The 13,486-nt window shown below is 41.8% G+C and overlaps 1 protein-coding gene across 1 annotated transcript; it reads left to right on the top strand.

Annotated features, from left to right (window-relative positions):
• The first annotated feature begins 821 nt into the window (after window positions 1-821).
• LOC128299562 (glucose-6-phosphate 1-dehydrogenase) lies at window positions 822-10,252 on the top strand. Its single transcript, XM_053035565.1, has 5 exons — window positions 822-1,059; window positions 7,252-7,424; window positions 7,953-8,099; window positions 8,606-8,823; window positions 8,901-10,252. Exons 1-5 carry the CDS (start codon window positions 1,008-1,010, stop codon window positions 9,958-9,960), a joined length of 1,650 nt encoding a protein of 549 aa, XP_052891525.1. The 5' UTR covers window positions 822-1,007; the 3' UTR covers window positions 9,961-10,252.
• Window positions 10,253-13,486: the final 3,234 nt, after the last annotated feature.

Genomic DNA, 13,486 nt, shown 5'->3' with positions numbered 1-13,486 from the left:
ATAGAGCCTTTTTCTGATCAACACTTTGTACAAGTTGTCCGAATATAATGGATGCCTAGTTTATGATAAGCTTATCGAGTATTTTTTGTTTGCAACTCCATAAATCAAATCATGGTTTATACTTACACAAAACAAATGAAATAGAGAAACCGAAAACAAACTCCATGGAATATATTTTCTATTACGCTATGCTGTCGATACTTATCACTGGATATGTGCTATGATTTTATGAAGCGTAATGATGATAAGCAACTTTTGTGATAACCCACCAACTCGAGTATATTTGATGAAACTTGCTGTTTGGATAAGATAGCACCGTCAGGCGTTATTGTTAAATAGAAAATACTTCCGGCTATGATATTTTCTTTTCTCTTTTAAAAAGCAAGTATCGTAGGTAATGGATTTGAAGTGGTAAACAATAACTTGTCCGATAATGGTGCGGAGGGAAGATAGCGAAATTTGAAATGAGATCATCGTTTACTGCTACTCTCTAGCAATTTACTGTGATGAGTAGTAAAAATTAGTCTATTTCTTTGTCATTTTTTGTGGATTAATGTTCTATTAAAATCCTGATCATAGCGATTAATAAGTATTGTATCACTTAAATGAGTACAGGCTATTTATTTATTTATTTATATTGTTTGTTTAATTTTGTTTTAAGCTACATTTTAACCACCAATTTGTAATCTTACTAATAATCCGTAATTTCAATGCATCCAATATTTATCTACCTGAAGCGACGAACCCTGCACTTGCAGAGAACCGAAAGCGAATCAAGATCACTGCCGCTGCCAGTCAAGATTGTGTTGCGTCGTGGGGAGAACTCAGCGAAGCGATCAGTCCGTTGTTTCTTTTGTGCCGTGCGGTTGTGTTGTTTGCAGTGGTTCGCCGCGTTGTGACTCGTTTTGTGCGTACGGTTTTACCACCTGCAGCTTAACCCATCCTACCAACCACAACTTCCGAGGTCATATCTGCACCGTTCCGTCGTCGTCGATTAGCGCGCCATCATGAATCCGGCCAATTCATCGTCCAACGGGTCCGTTGGTGGCAGGGCAACAGGTAAACAATGGAAACATATAGTAGGCTGGTTCGTGTTGGCAAGTCGCCAACATGCGGCAGTAATTAACACACCTTAGAGGCGCGTCATCTTCAAACATCAACACACTGCACCGATAAGAAAACCTTCGCGATCGCGATTAAACTATGAACGCGGCGCAGTTCCGTGTTGACTGCTGCTGGTGGTAGCTTTCAAAGCGCTCCTACAGGACGCGGTGCCAAAGGCGCACGCGCGATTTAGGATAGCAAAGAATCCTGCATTTAAATCACGTGATACGACTGATCACGCACAGCAGCAGCAGCACCCCAAGATCAAGAGTGCGTACGCGAACACGGGACGGATTGACTGCGTTCGTGGCTTGTTCCAGTTGTGTGGCGCTCTCTTGCGAGATAAGGTCAGAGCGAAACGGCTGCCCCGCTGCGGGTGTCTGGTGGTCCGATCGTGCGGAGGTCATGCGAGCATTGTGCCTCCATAGAAAGAACGCTTCGAATTTGTGGTGAATGTGACTTTGGGACAAGGGTAAATTCGCACACCGCCAGCATTGCGCCGTTGTACCGCGATAAAGCGTGGCCCGCGGCGGCATTAGTCACACGTCATGTGGAATGTTTATGGGAAGGAGAAATGTTTGTGGGGGCAGGAGGACGAGACGCGATGCGGAGCGCGGAATCTGGAAAGGGTGACACACCGGCAAGCGTAATCTGCGCGTCGCGCTACGTATGCTCGGATCAAAGTGTGCGTGGAATGGATGGGGTGTACCAAAAAGTGTTTAGAGATTTTAAATGGTAAAAATTGCAGAAAATTAATCTTATGTGCATTAAAGGTTATTTAATCCCCTCGATTTTACAATTTTATTAGGGATCAAATTTATGTTACAATTATTTCCCGACTTACGCGACACTCGAGTTACGCGAATGTGAAAATTTTGACAGTTCGTGTAATTTTGTATGCGGAATTGAAGTTTTTATTTGTTAAATTAAATATTTCCAAAACTACGTTACCTTATAACATATAAGGTTTATAACATTAATTTTGGCCAAAAAAATACTGTAATTGACAAAATAAGCGTAAAAATATCAATTATTTATGTTCACGATGATCACATATCAATTCTAGTTGCGTTTGAGAGGAAGATACTCAAAAGGATGTTTGGTATCGTAAAGTCGCTAGAATTAGACTAATGAATTAGATGTGCCAGGCTGCGGTCACGTCATTAAATTGGCACCGAACGATCCTGCTCGTAAGGTTTCTTTAAAGCCTTCCACATGGACATAGGAAGCATAATAGGTCCAAATAGAATTAGAGTGGTGCCGTTAATGCGTCTGCCAAAAAACGTTAACGATGGTGCTTGACTAGACTTCTGCAGCAGGCAAAGACAGTAAAGCGGTTGCACCGTCGGATAAGAATGAAGGGGAAAGAAAGTAGAAAGAAGACGAAAACATTTATTTGTAGTTAGATAGTCTGTTCTGGTTACGAACTAATTTTCCAGCTAATGATGTTGCAAATAGTCCTCCTTGGAATAGATGAATAGATCTATACAGACAGGTTGGTTATCACGCTTATTGGCTTAACGACCTTTTAGGTGATGCATACTATTTCTGGCTTACTAGACTTAGTTTTACACCATGTAACCGGATAGTCAGTCCTGGATAGGATAGGATTGATCCGGATGGGATTTTGTGCCGGTCCTTTCGTGTAAAGATTGGCGCCGCTACCATCATGCCACCGAGCCGCCCCTCAAGCTCTATCATCACTAATCACTAGTAAAGGTCGAAACTTCCACTAACGAAACTATTGACTGTAGCAGTGTAAAATAGGACAGCTTACGAGCTTAGTTAGTGATAACATCATAAAAAGACGTCTAAACAGCTTTAATTTTTTAGATTGAAGTCGCTTAATTGAAGCTCGTATTGCGACCCCTGTACTAACACAACTTACTGGCACACCTAACATCGCCGACAGCATGTTGCATAGCAACGGTTTCAAGTTGCCTGGTGGTGTGCGTAGCGTCCTGCCCGTTGGTTATGTTTACGTTTCTGTTTCCCTCCAACCCCCAAAATCCTACCCCCGCTATTTTCATCCATCCCATTCCATGTATTGTCTGCTTCTGTTCAAGGCCAAGGGCTTTGGATGGATGCAATTCCCTTGGCGTTGCACGATTTGGCATTGCCGGATTAAGTTTTCATTATCGAAAGTGAACGGATCTTCCAAAACCTTCCTGCACGGGACAAGTTCTCGAAACCGTCAGCAACGAGATCGAACCGATCGGTTCGGTTGATCTCTTTTTATGATCTCAGGTAAAGCAAACTAAAGGTTAGCGAAGGTTAACACGGTGACTACATTGTGATGCACTGATGTGCGGTATCTGCTATTAGTAGACAACAATGTACCACTGCCGCAGAGGGATGAAGCTCTACTTGAACTCGTTATGTCACAAGTGTTGATTGGCAGTGGATGTTGGGCGTTGGTAAAAATTAATCTTTGCAACTGGTGTTGTCACAGAAAAATCGCGTGTTTATCGCGTGAAGAGCTCGTTGATGTAACTTTCGATCATTAGCAGGACCATTACAATCAGGATCGAAAGTTGGTCAATGAAAGTTAAGATGGTTTGATTGCTAATTAATTGAAGATTTATTTAGAAAATGTTATTTAAGCGATAAGAGGATACTCGGGTAACACGGATAAAAGACACATATCCATTTTTGTTAAAATTGGCGTATAATGTGTCATAGGTAGGGCTATTTTATGGTATAATTTATGTTCCCTGTGTGTTTTATTGTTTAAATTGTTTTTATTGTTTTATTGTGTTTAAAAGAAATTGTAGTTGTTTTCTTTAAGCATTTGAGCTTATTTGTTATATACAAATGGGTCTTTTAATTCTCCCGTCAACGATGTTGCTGAAATATGTCAAATTTCCTTTGGAACTGTCACTTCTCAGCTGCACCGATAATTAGATTCCCGGATACCCACTGTATTCTAGAGCTTATCTTTGATCATTTTATCACAAATTTAATCTATTTCTTCGAGTATGTTAAATTACAGAAAAAAAAATCATTTAAATTAAATTTTTATTTTTGCTGTGATTTTTGGGTATGAAATTTAATATTCTAAAATATATTGGGATAAGTTTCAGCAAAAAAAGTTTATTCATCAGATTGTTGAAGTTATGTTTATGAATTGTTAAAACTAGTGCGTACGGGGTTTGTAAGTCAAACGAACTGTCAGAGCGCCAGTTTGACAGATTAACGAAACAATTGGTTGACAGAAATTCTTATTTTTAGTAATTCCATCACTTTTTGTTGCAAGTAGTAAACAGTCAGTTGATAATAGAATTTGAGTGCATTATGCTGTGTTTGAAAAACTTGTATTAAACATTAAAAAATAAATATATTTGGACTGTTTGATACTAACGATTTTAATGTTACACTTAAGACGCTGGAGGAACTGAACTTAAATATAATTTTGAGTGTTCTTTCTGTAATAAAGACTTTTCGACTACTGTATATAAATTAGATTATTAAACCCAAAGCGTGTTGTAAAGGTATGATATTGACCTTTACAGTGAAAGGGCATAAAGTACCACGATATCTTTAAAAAAACAGAGCGACTATTCGACCGTAACGTACGTTACCGATCGCACATACACGAACAGAATTGACGTCAAAGAAGGAATGATCGGAGAAAACAATACGTTTGAAGAGGGTTTGAACAATGATTTTGCTACAACCAACAGCTGCTGCTGTTATTTTCTTTAAACTTCATTGATTGCAAAACAAACATACACACACTCACACACTCGAAAACGAAAGGAAATGGTCATCTACTGCAATCGGTGACGATTGACTGTGTGGGGGGCCAATATTTACCTTCGCAGCCGTGGAAAATGACTCGCCAGTTTCTCGACGGCACACTCGACCGCCGTACCGTGACCGTGGTTTGACGGGTGGTTTGTCTGCGGCGGTATGGTATTGGTATTGGTGTTTTCTACCGCGTCTTCTAATTTACGTAATTTTAACTCCACTGAATGAGCTTGACAAATTGGAATCGTTAAGCAGCAACAGCAAAAAATTAATTCTCATCGTTACGTCACCAAAACGAGAGCTTAAGGCGACGAAATACTACCAAACCTTTGGTGACCTTTTCACCGCGATCGGGTTGGTGTAAACAAAACGCGTACAAATACGCGTTTCCTCTCTTTATCAGCAGAACACGTTGCGATGGCTGCCGCCAGGGTAGGCGCTAACGTGATCTTCTATTGGTGATGCGCACACACGGTGAAGCGTGCCTTACACGTGACAGAAGCGATCGTATCGAAGCGGTTGATCGAAAAGGTACCGCTGCGAGTGGTAACATGATATAATTCTAGCAATAAAATATATAACAGTATAGAGAAACATTATTGCACTGTACATGGTTACGGTATATGCTATACGCACACGTGGTGGGGGATAATTGCAAAGACCTTACACGTTACTACATACCTGCGGGTGCCAACACTTCCATGGCTCGGAACGATCGCTCGGCTGACCAGTCGTGCGTTAGTCGATCGTGGTACCGATTGCACCGAGCGCCGGTGTGCAACGCAGTGTTTATTTTTATGTCTTCTTTTGCGCTATCGAAGTTGAGCTTTACAGCATCGCGAAAGTTATCGCGTTTTATCGCCCAAAACAGTTTCCCAGTTTCGATACCATAAATCACCCCTGTGAGGTGAGGTTTCGATGAGCAAGTGAGAGTGGTGACAACGATGAGACGCTTAAGTACCTGGCTGCATGCACGGTTCCGTGCACGTTCCGATTCCACGTCCAGTGTGCCGGAGCAGCTTGCCGAAGAGTTCTGTAAGTGAGGCATATATACAGTCAGCATGATCTGTCTAGAAGTTTAAAGTTTCTAGAATATCTGATGCACTTTTGTAAATTAATACGCTGTAGTTCTAGCCCTAAGGAGTTAACCCAGGGGCAAAGGGACAAATTTATTGTGAAAAAACTTTGTGCAAATCCCATAACTTCCAGCTAAATTTCTGCTTGAAATAATGCTTAATATATCTAGAAAAAATGACGGAAATCGATTGAAATAATTAGAAATTTCAATGATATACTTTTGTAGTACTTACTATGCTCTTATTATTAAATAGACATCTTTCTTATTTAATAGACCATAAAGTCACAAACTTTAATTCAATGCTTTAAGTGTTAAAGCTACTAACTTTAAATGTAAAGAACTTTAAATGTGCACCATTTTGAAATTAATGTAAAATGCTGAAATTTTGCGCTACAAGTTCTTGTTTTATGTATTTTTTTTTAATTTTTTTTTTGTATTCTGATGTGGAATTTATTCCCATGGGACTCTGATGGGACCCGAAAACTTTGTATTTTACAGCGCTACTATTAGAAACGCCTGTAGAAATTGTCACTTTTAGTGGTTTGTAACTATGTTTCATTTTTTACGTACTCTTACTTGAATGGATCTCTTACTTAAAATGGATTAACTGCGCATTCAATGTGGGACATAGTTTTTCCTCTGGAAAAACCTAAAAGAGACCCATTTTGGAGCTTCGAAAAGTGTCCCTTCTAACAAGTTATAGAACATGCGTTCTAAACAGAATATCAAGGTTGATGACACCTCAGTGCCAAATTTTTTTAGTAGGCCATGAAAATGAGTGTGACAAATGTATGTTTTTTTTTCCTGCCAAAGCCTTTGACGATGAAAACGTTTACTGGAGGGAGTGAATGAGGCTGCTCTCATTGCCACAACACGCGATGCGGTTGCTTTTACGGTTGATGATTTTCCCGATGTCGTGTGTTTGTGTTTGCGTGCCATATGATTCGCACATCGCGTCCTCGCTATCGAATATCATCGGGCTACGGGCTACTTCATTTTATTCCGCACCACACAACGCACAAAACGCATGGTGTGGTGTAATGCGCGAATGTGTGCGCACGCTAAGACAATGCGCAAACGCGAACCACCTTAGTCGCGGCACGGCCGTACCAGTGTGAGGATCGTGAGCGACAAAACAGATCGCTGGAAGCTTTTCGGTTCACAGATCCCGGAACGGCCTCAGGGCAGGGTCGTATGTTAGCGGGACACCCGTTTAATTACTTGCGCCGTGTCAATTATCGTTCCGATCGTTCGTACTCACGTGCCGGTTTGCCGTTTATCTTGCTCGTTACATGACGGTTCGTCACGACGTGTTGCAGCACTGTCCGGTAGCAATCATCATCTGAACAGCCGCAATTTCGACGGTGAATCGTTGGACGGCGAACAGGCGCTGGCCATCATCCGGCGGAACCTGAAGTCGAGCGCGATGGACACGGAAGGGACCCATTTCGACTGCAACTGTCCGCACATTTTCGTCGTTTTCGGCGCATCGGTAAGTAGCAGGGCAGCGTGTCAGCGTGACACGCAAACTTTAGACCCGACCTGGGGAACTGTTTTTTTTTTGTATGTGTGTGTGTGTGTGTGTGCCAATCGTGTTCCGATTCGATTCCGAGCGATAATTTATGGTAACTATATGTTAGCGTCTTAACTTTGAGGGCTGTTGAATAAGTAATGCGCTAGTTCTTTTTTGCTTTCAAGTTGCTATATCAACTACATAACCTGTAAATGTAACATAATTTTATTTTTAAATAATACCTATATAATCTATACGATAGCCATCAACCTTTAATTACTTAAAACATTTTTCCAAAAATTAGTCCTAATAATATTAAATTAATTTTTAATATTTCTATTACAATCAGAGTATTTCATATCGCTGCTTTATTGGGTAAAGGCTTATCAAATCGTTACGAAACTCCTACTCATAGATTCGAAACCGCTGATGTATCATTTACGCTTGCGGTTACATTACGACACACTGAGTAATATATTATTTCCATCGCCGTATTTATTTTTTCAGGGAGATTTGGCTAGAAAGAAGATTTATCCTACCCTGTGGTGGTTGTTCCGCGACAATCTGCTCCCTTCGGACACAAAATTCATTGGGTACGCTCGCAGCAAACTGTCAGTTGCTGAGCTGAAGGAGAAATGCCGTCAGTACATGAAGGTAACTATCGACTAAATGGCGTATAACATTTCTACAACACGAGTTCTAGTGTGAAAGTTGAGTCTGCGTACGAATTCTCCTTAATTTGAAGTTGATTATTTGGAGATAAAGAAGGAAGCTTTCCTCATATCTCCGGCTTTTTAGATTTACACATTTGGTAAGCTTTCAATACGTCACTTAAGAGAGCTTGGAGTAGAAGCGAATTCAGCAAGAGTTCCTGGAATTGAGAAGGAATAGAGATTTCCAGGAATCCAGACCAAGGAGATCCAGAAAATAGGCATCTTTCCTTATATTATCTATCTCAAGCTTTTTCGACCTACCCTGTGGATGTACTTTCAATGCGTTATTTAAGATAGCTTGGAATAGACGAGATTTCTCCAAGAGTTCCCGATGTTGAATGAACATCCGGGATGTTCATTTTCCAAAATTGGTCCCAGCTTACCGGAACTCGTCCACACTCTGTATATTTAATTACTTATTTTTAAACCCCTTATCCATACTCCCAGGTGAAGGAAGATCAGGTGGAAAAGTTTGAAGAGTTTTGGTCGGTAAATTTCTACGTTGCGGGCAGCTACGATTCGCGGCGTGATTTCGAGCTGCTCAACCAGGAAATCAGCAAGTTCGAGGTAGGACGTGCAGCAAACCGGTTGTTCTATCTGGCGTTGCCACCATCCGTGTTCGAATCAGTCACGGTACACATCCGCAACACCTGCATGGGCGCGAAGTAAGTGGCGTGCGGTGGAAGTTTGTTTAGGTTTTTGATTATAGTGTCATTATTAACTCCTGTTTACACCTTTTTAGGGGATGGAATCGTATAATTGTGGAGAAACCGTTCGGTCGTGATGCGGAAAGTTCGAACGTGCTGAGCGTTCATTTGGCGAAGCTATTTACGGAGGATCAGCTGTACCGTATCGATCACTACCTGGGGAAGGAGATGGTCCAGAACCTGATGACGATACGGTTTGGCAATCAGATATTTAGCCCCACCTGGAACAGGGCGCATGTCGCTTCGGTACTGATCACGTTTAAGGAACCGTTCGGCACGCAGGGCCGTGGTGGATATTTTGACGATTTCGGCATCATACGCGATGTGATGCAGAACCATCTGCTGCAGATACTGTCGCTGGTGGCGATGGAAAAACCGGCCACGTGCCATCCGGACGACATACGCAACGAGAAGGTGAAGGTGCTGAAAAGCATCAAGGAGCTAGCGATAGAGGACGTTGTGCTGGGGCAGTATGTGGCGAACCCGACCGGTACGGATGAGGATTCGCTGATGGGATATTTGGATGATCCGACCGTGCCGAAGGGTTCGGTAACGCCCACGTACGCGCTGGCCGTGCTGAAGATCAACAACGAGCGGTGGGATGGCGTACCGTTCATTCTCCGCTGCGGTAAGGCGTTGAATGAGCGCAAGGCGGAGGTACGCATCCAGTACCACGATGTGCCGGGCGATATCTTTGATGGGAAACCGAAGCGTAACGAGCTGGTGATTCGTGTGCAGCCCGGCGAAGCACTGTACGTGAAGATGATGACCAAATCGCCCGGCATTACGTTCGATATGGAGGAAACGGAGCTCGACCTAACGTACGGGCACCGGTACAAGGATGTGGCGCTGCCGGATGCGTACGAGCGGTTGATACTGGACGTGTTCTGCGGTTCCCAGATGCACTTCGTGCGTGCGGACGAGCTGAGCGAAGCCTGGCGCATCTTTACACCGCTGCTGCACTACGTCGAGCGGGAACGGCCGGAACCGATCAAATACATATACGGCTCGCGCGGACCGAAAGAGGCGGACCGGAAGTGTGATGAGAATAATTTCAAGTACTACGGTTCGTACAAGTGGCACCAGAAGCATTGAGCCGGGCGGGAGTGCACATGCCAGCATGGCGAGGAAAGTGCGTTTAAGCTTCGAATTTAAGCGAATAGTTTCGTAGGAAGGATTGTTATTTATTTATACACTGAACGCTAGGCATTCTTCACCCAACCATCAACTATTACAACTACTATTACTACTACTACTACTACTACTACTGCTGCTAATTATTCCTGTGGTTTGTTGTTAACTCATTTCGGAAGCTCTAAAGGTAAAGTAAGGCATTTTTGGAACAGTTTTTTTTTATAATAAAAACAATTTATCCTCAACAAGGAAATTTCCCTTCACCGGAATCATATCAATATGCCGCGATCTATATTCAGCTTTTACACAGAAGCATAAATATTGATTAGATGTTGGCTTTTACGAGCTGAAGCATCGAATAACGCTTGACTGGCTACCGTTATGCGTTACGTATTTCTTGCAGTGTCTCGCACGCGGTATTGAGCAAAACGTGCCGTTAAGAAAACAAATCAATACGCCACGGTTCTTCGATGAACAACAGCGGCCGATGAAAGGTCCGGAGAGAATGCTAGGCAAAAAGCAGTCCCCACGTTCACATATTTGGTCAGAAAAGATAATTTGAAGAAAAAGGAAGAAAGGAGTGATCTGTCTTGTCATCATCATGCGCAATTTTTCAATGTGTTTTTCGGGGGTTGCACATAATACGACCATTCGAACCGCATAACCCCGTGACGAGCCGGAGCGATGCGATTCGGGGGAAGGTTTTTTTTTCTTCTTTGCGCGCGTGTGTGCAGAAACTGGCAGGCTTTCTTTCACGTACCGAGACCTTTCATTCGGTTTCTAAATGTACCGGCAGGACAAAAGGGCGTTGTGATAAATGGAAATGAACCCGGTCAGGGCATAGAATTATTGATGTTGGGCAATATTTCGTTTATGGTTCCCGCCAAGACTGGTGGAAAATTACTGCAACGCGAATGGGATGCCGCACGAGATGGGATGACCTTCGGAGAATGACAAAAAATTGCGAAAAAAACAGCCTCGAATCATTCAATACACCATTAAGCATTGGACGGGTCGCGCAGACCAATGATACAGTGCGTTACGAAACTATACGGTAAAGTGCTATTTTTTTACAGTGTAAATATTTTAAATATTTGTAATGCCAATTTTGCCTTTTTTATCACTACTAAATTGGCTACTTCATGTAACGCAACCATGCAAAAGGTTCCAACACATTTTTGTATTAGTTTTAGATTAATCATCGTTTGTTTTTTTTATAACTTGTAAAAGTTTTCAAAGTAAAATCAAAAATTCGAACAAGAAATTAAATGTTTAAATACATCACTTTCAAATATTTTCTATTTAATATTGATAGCGATCGTCAATCAATTGAAAAAATCATAATTTAAAAACTATATTTGGTGACAATAGGGTACAGTCTTTTTCCCATGTAAGCGACACTCGATTTATACGAATTCGAGATGAGTAAATTGTAAAATTTTGAAAGTTTGTGTATGAATTTCAATTTTTTATCTGTTATCTTTCAGTTTTTGTTCCAAAAACACGTTACTTGTTATCATTAATAATATTAATAGAAATGAAATTTTACTAAAAATTATCGAAATTAACGTGATTATAACTATTCAATCCCTTAATACAATACATATATAGACTAAGAGATTTAAGAATTAAGGGACTAGACTTATAAGGAGAATTTGACTTACGTGAAATTTCCAGCTAATTCGCATAACTCGGGAAGTTACTGTACTTTAAAACTGTTTACATTGTTGAACGAATTGAAAAATAGTTTTACTGCTTGTAAAACACGTTTCTTGTTCGAAATTTTGTGTTTCAAAAAGGGGAAATTTTATTAAGATAATATTCTCATTTTAGATAGTGAACATGTGAAAAATAGTTGAGAAAGCTTTTTGTTTATTAATTGCTTCAAAACTTTTTTTTTGCCAATAGAGCCCTATATTTTTGTAACGCACTGTACCGTCTCACACGTCACACATCTAGTGTGCCTGAAATGCTGAGATTTGTGATGATTAATTTAATTTTTATTCCTTTATAAGCAATCGTACTGTTCGGTTACTATTCCGTTGGTCAATTATAGTGCAATTTAGTGCGAGCAATCAATCATGCAGCGAAATGATACGCTTTAGAAATGCAGTACGTTCGGCAGACGTATATCCTGCTAGCTTTTTGTGTGTGCTAGTAAAAACGGTTACGGTAAAGCGTTTTTCTTTGCCAGATTTAATATTTGCATTGTAAGATACAGGAAAGCATTTTGTGGGTTTATGGTTTCCAATATCGAAGAAGAAGATATTGTTTTTTTTTGTTCGTTACGCTTTTTAACCAACCTAACAGCGAGTGATATGCTCAAGCGACGCCGTCTTTGCACCACCACGATGGTCACGAACACAAACGAGCAACGAACGGTCTCATTATGCAGGACGGTTAGCTAAAGTGACTTACGGGACGAAAATGGAAAATAATTGACAGCAAACGAAGAATGATGTGACGAAAGCGAAGTAGACAGGGCAAAAAAGGGGGGTTTCGTCGGCCATCCGTCCGGTTGGGGTTTGGGAGATGGGCAATACTTTTTCGGATTGGTGGAATTCGTTGACCGAAGCAAATTAGCGAAGCTTTTCTCTTTCGGCTTCACGGGGAACCGGTTTCTTTACACCGTCCATTGTCCACTTTTTCCGACCGAACCGAAAGAAAACAAAAAAAAAAAAAAAACGTCGGAAGAGTGATACGGCAAATGTATACGGCGTTTAGCATTGTTCCTACTTTTCTGACAAGTTGACTGCGGTGGCGAATCGTTTCCACGAAAACGGGGTCCTTTTTCCCTCCCCCCTCCCACCCTCCCCTCCTCACCAAACCGTACCGTACGCCAGGAAACTCATCAATGATTAATGGTGCGCGAACGTCGTGCGAATGGGAACGATCTTTGCCAAAGGGAAAGGAATTAAATTTATTAATGATGCGACGCGTCTTGCCGCATCGGTCGGGCGGGCATGAAAATGCATTGCGCTTTCATCGTGCCGGGTTGTGGTGATGTGTTTTTCGGCATTTCCATTCCGTTTCACCAGCAGCAGCAGCGAGTCCGTCCCGGTCAGCCCGGTTAAAGGTATCCCAGGCGCATTATCGCGCCCGTATCGGTGTCATTTGTTTTCCACTCGTTTCTTAATTAGATAATAAATGACTGCGAAGATGCGAAGGGACGAGGAAGAAGAGGAAGAAGCAGCGAGTGGGTGTACCGAGGAAATTAAATGTCATGGTAAGATAATCGGAGTAGCAAATTGGAGCTCACCGTGCACATTAAACATGGATGCGTGGATGCGGAAGATGTTTCTATTCCGTGCGCATGGTTGACGGTTGACCTGGGCAATGGAGGCGCCCGGTAGGTTTTGTGGTTTTGCCCGGGTACGGAGCAGCGTGGCGGAGATTGATCTTGCCGGACGGACCGTTGGTTGGGCAATTGTACTTTTAATAAATCATAGTTGTGTTTTGGTTTCTCGCAAGGTTGGAATGGCGAACT

Source organism: Anopheles moucheti, chromosome 2 (assembly GCF_943734755.1).
Source record: "Anopheles moucheti chromosome 2, idAnoMoucSN_F20_07, whole genome shotgun sequence".
Taxonomy (NCBI): domain Eukaryota; kingdom Metazoa; phylum Arthropoda; class Insecta; order Diptera; family Culicidae; genus Anopheles; species Anopheles moucheti.
The sequence above is the reverse complement of the archived record's forward strand: the minus strand, read 5'-3'. Positions and strand labels throughout refer to the sequence as shown.